Source organism: Trichechus manatus, unplaced genomic scaffold, assembly GCF_000243295.1.
Source record: "Trichechus manatus latirostris isolate Lorelei unplaced genomic scaffold, TriManLat1.0 scaffold00141, whole genome shotgun sequence".
In the NCBI taxonomy this organism is placed as follows: domain Eukaryota; kingdom Metazoa; phylum Chordata; class Mammalia; order Sirenia; family Trichechidae; genus Trichechus; species Trichechus manatus.
This window is the reverse complement of record NW_004444077.1, coordinates 4,331,362-4,332,669: the sequence shown is the minus strand read 5'-3', so window position 1 is coordinate 4,332,669 and position 1,308 is coordinate 4,331,362. Positions and strand designations below refer to the sequence as shown.

General features: G+C 38.5%; 1 protein-coding gene across 1 annotated transcript in view; it reads left to right on the top strand.

The window, feature by feature from the left end:
- DEUP1 (deuterosome assembly protein 1) overlaps positions 1-1,302 on the top strand; it is an 81,219-nt gene extending 79,917 nt beyond the window's left edge. Inside the window, exon 13 of the mRNA XM_012558162.2 lies at positions 305-1,302. Coding sequence (XP_012413616.2) covers positions 305-481 — 177 coding nt within the window. The 3' untranslated portion in view covers positions 482-1,302. The remainder of the gene's footprint in view (positions 1-304) is intronic.
- Positions 1,303-1,308: the final 6 nt, after the last annotated feature.

The window sequence follows — 1,308 nt, the reverse complement described above, 5'->3', positions numbered from 1 at the left end:
CAAATTAGTGGAGTATGTTTTAGACAGGTTCCATGGTAATTACATTTTCCTTGCATTTGCAGTTGGACACTGTAATACTCATTTCTCGAGCTTTCAGTGTAACGGTGCCAGGGTGTTTTAGTTGCTTGGGGATTTCATTAGCGTTGACTGCATTACGCTGGTGGGGGGGGCGGTCAGTTCAAGATGTGTTCTTTCTTTAGGAGTTGCAGCATTTGACAGTACGTCAGGGAAGAAGCATGCCTAGAAATATGAAGATTAAAAAAAGGCTCTGTATCCCTTATGTAAATTTTCTTTCTTTCTTTAGTCTCCCCCAGATATGTCCATTCCAGCGTCTTTGGCTGCACAGCATTTCCTTCTGGAGGAAGAGAAGCGAGCAAAAGAACTTGAAAAGCTTCTGAATACGCATATTGATGAGCTGCAAAGACATACAGAATTTACTCTTAATAAATACACCAAGCTTAAGCAAAATAGACACATATAGCTTTTAAACTTTTTTTATTTGCTTCCCCCACCCCAAGAAAAAAATGCTCTGGCAAAATATTTACAAGGCCGATTAATGAAACTGAGAAATTTGGTTGTTTTCTTGAGTAAATCATTTCTGTAAGGCAGCTAGAAAACAGTATTTTGTTCGATGAAGCTGTTTGTATTTCTGCATTAACACACTGAATTGTTCTGCTGTAGAGTTACTGTAAAATAAACATGACAACTCCAAAACAGGTTTTTTTCCCAGTCTAAGGAGTATTTTGGAATTAAATATGCCGTTTTTTTCCCTGAATCATGTGTACTAAAGACCCACTTCCTCTGTAACAGCACGAAGGAGGGAAAGGGACGTGCAATAGTCCGAATTAAATGAATCAAGTACAGCTCAGTTGTACTAGATTTGAAAACTCAAGGATTCTTAAAGATGAAAAATATTATTTAAGTATTTTGGGCTATGTAAACATTCTAAATTTCTTTTAGAAAAAAAGATAATAGCTTTATTGTTTCTACTTCACCTTTGTAATGTCTCTTTGTTTTTAACTCAATAAAGGACATAGAATGTGCTATCTACACACTTGAAATATATGCGCCAAAGATGAATGCTTTGCCATGAGTACTAATAACTGCATGGACACAGAGGCCTATGGTGGGGGGGGGCACGATGCGCAGGTAGCTGTGTGGGTGCCCTGGGCGCCGCTTGAGGTTAACATTTATCGCCCTAGGCACTATTTTCCATAGATAGGCCCGGGCAATGGACGTGAACAGGGTAAAGAAAATAGAAAGCATTATTGTTGCTACCTTCTCCTTTGTAATCACCTCTGTTTTTAA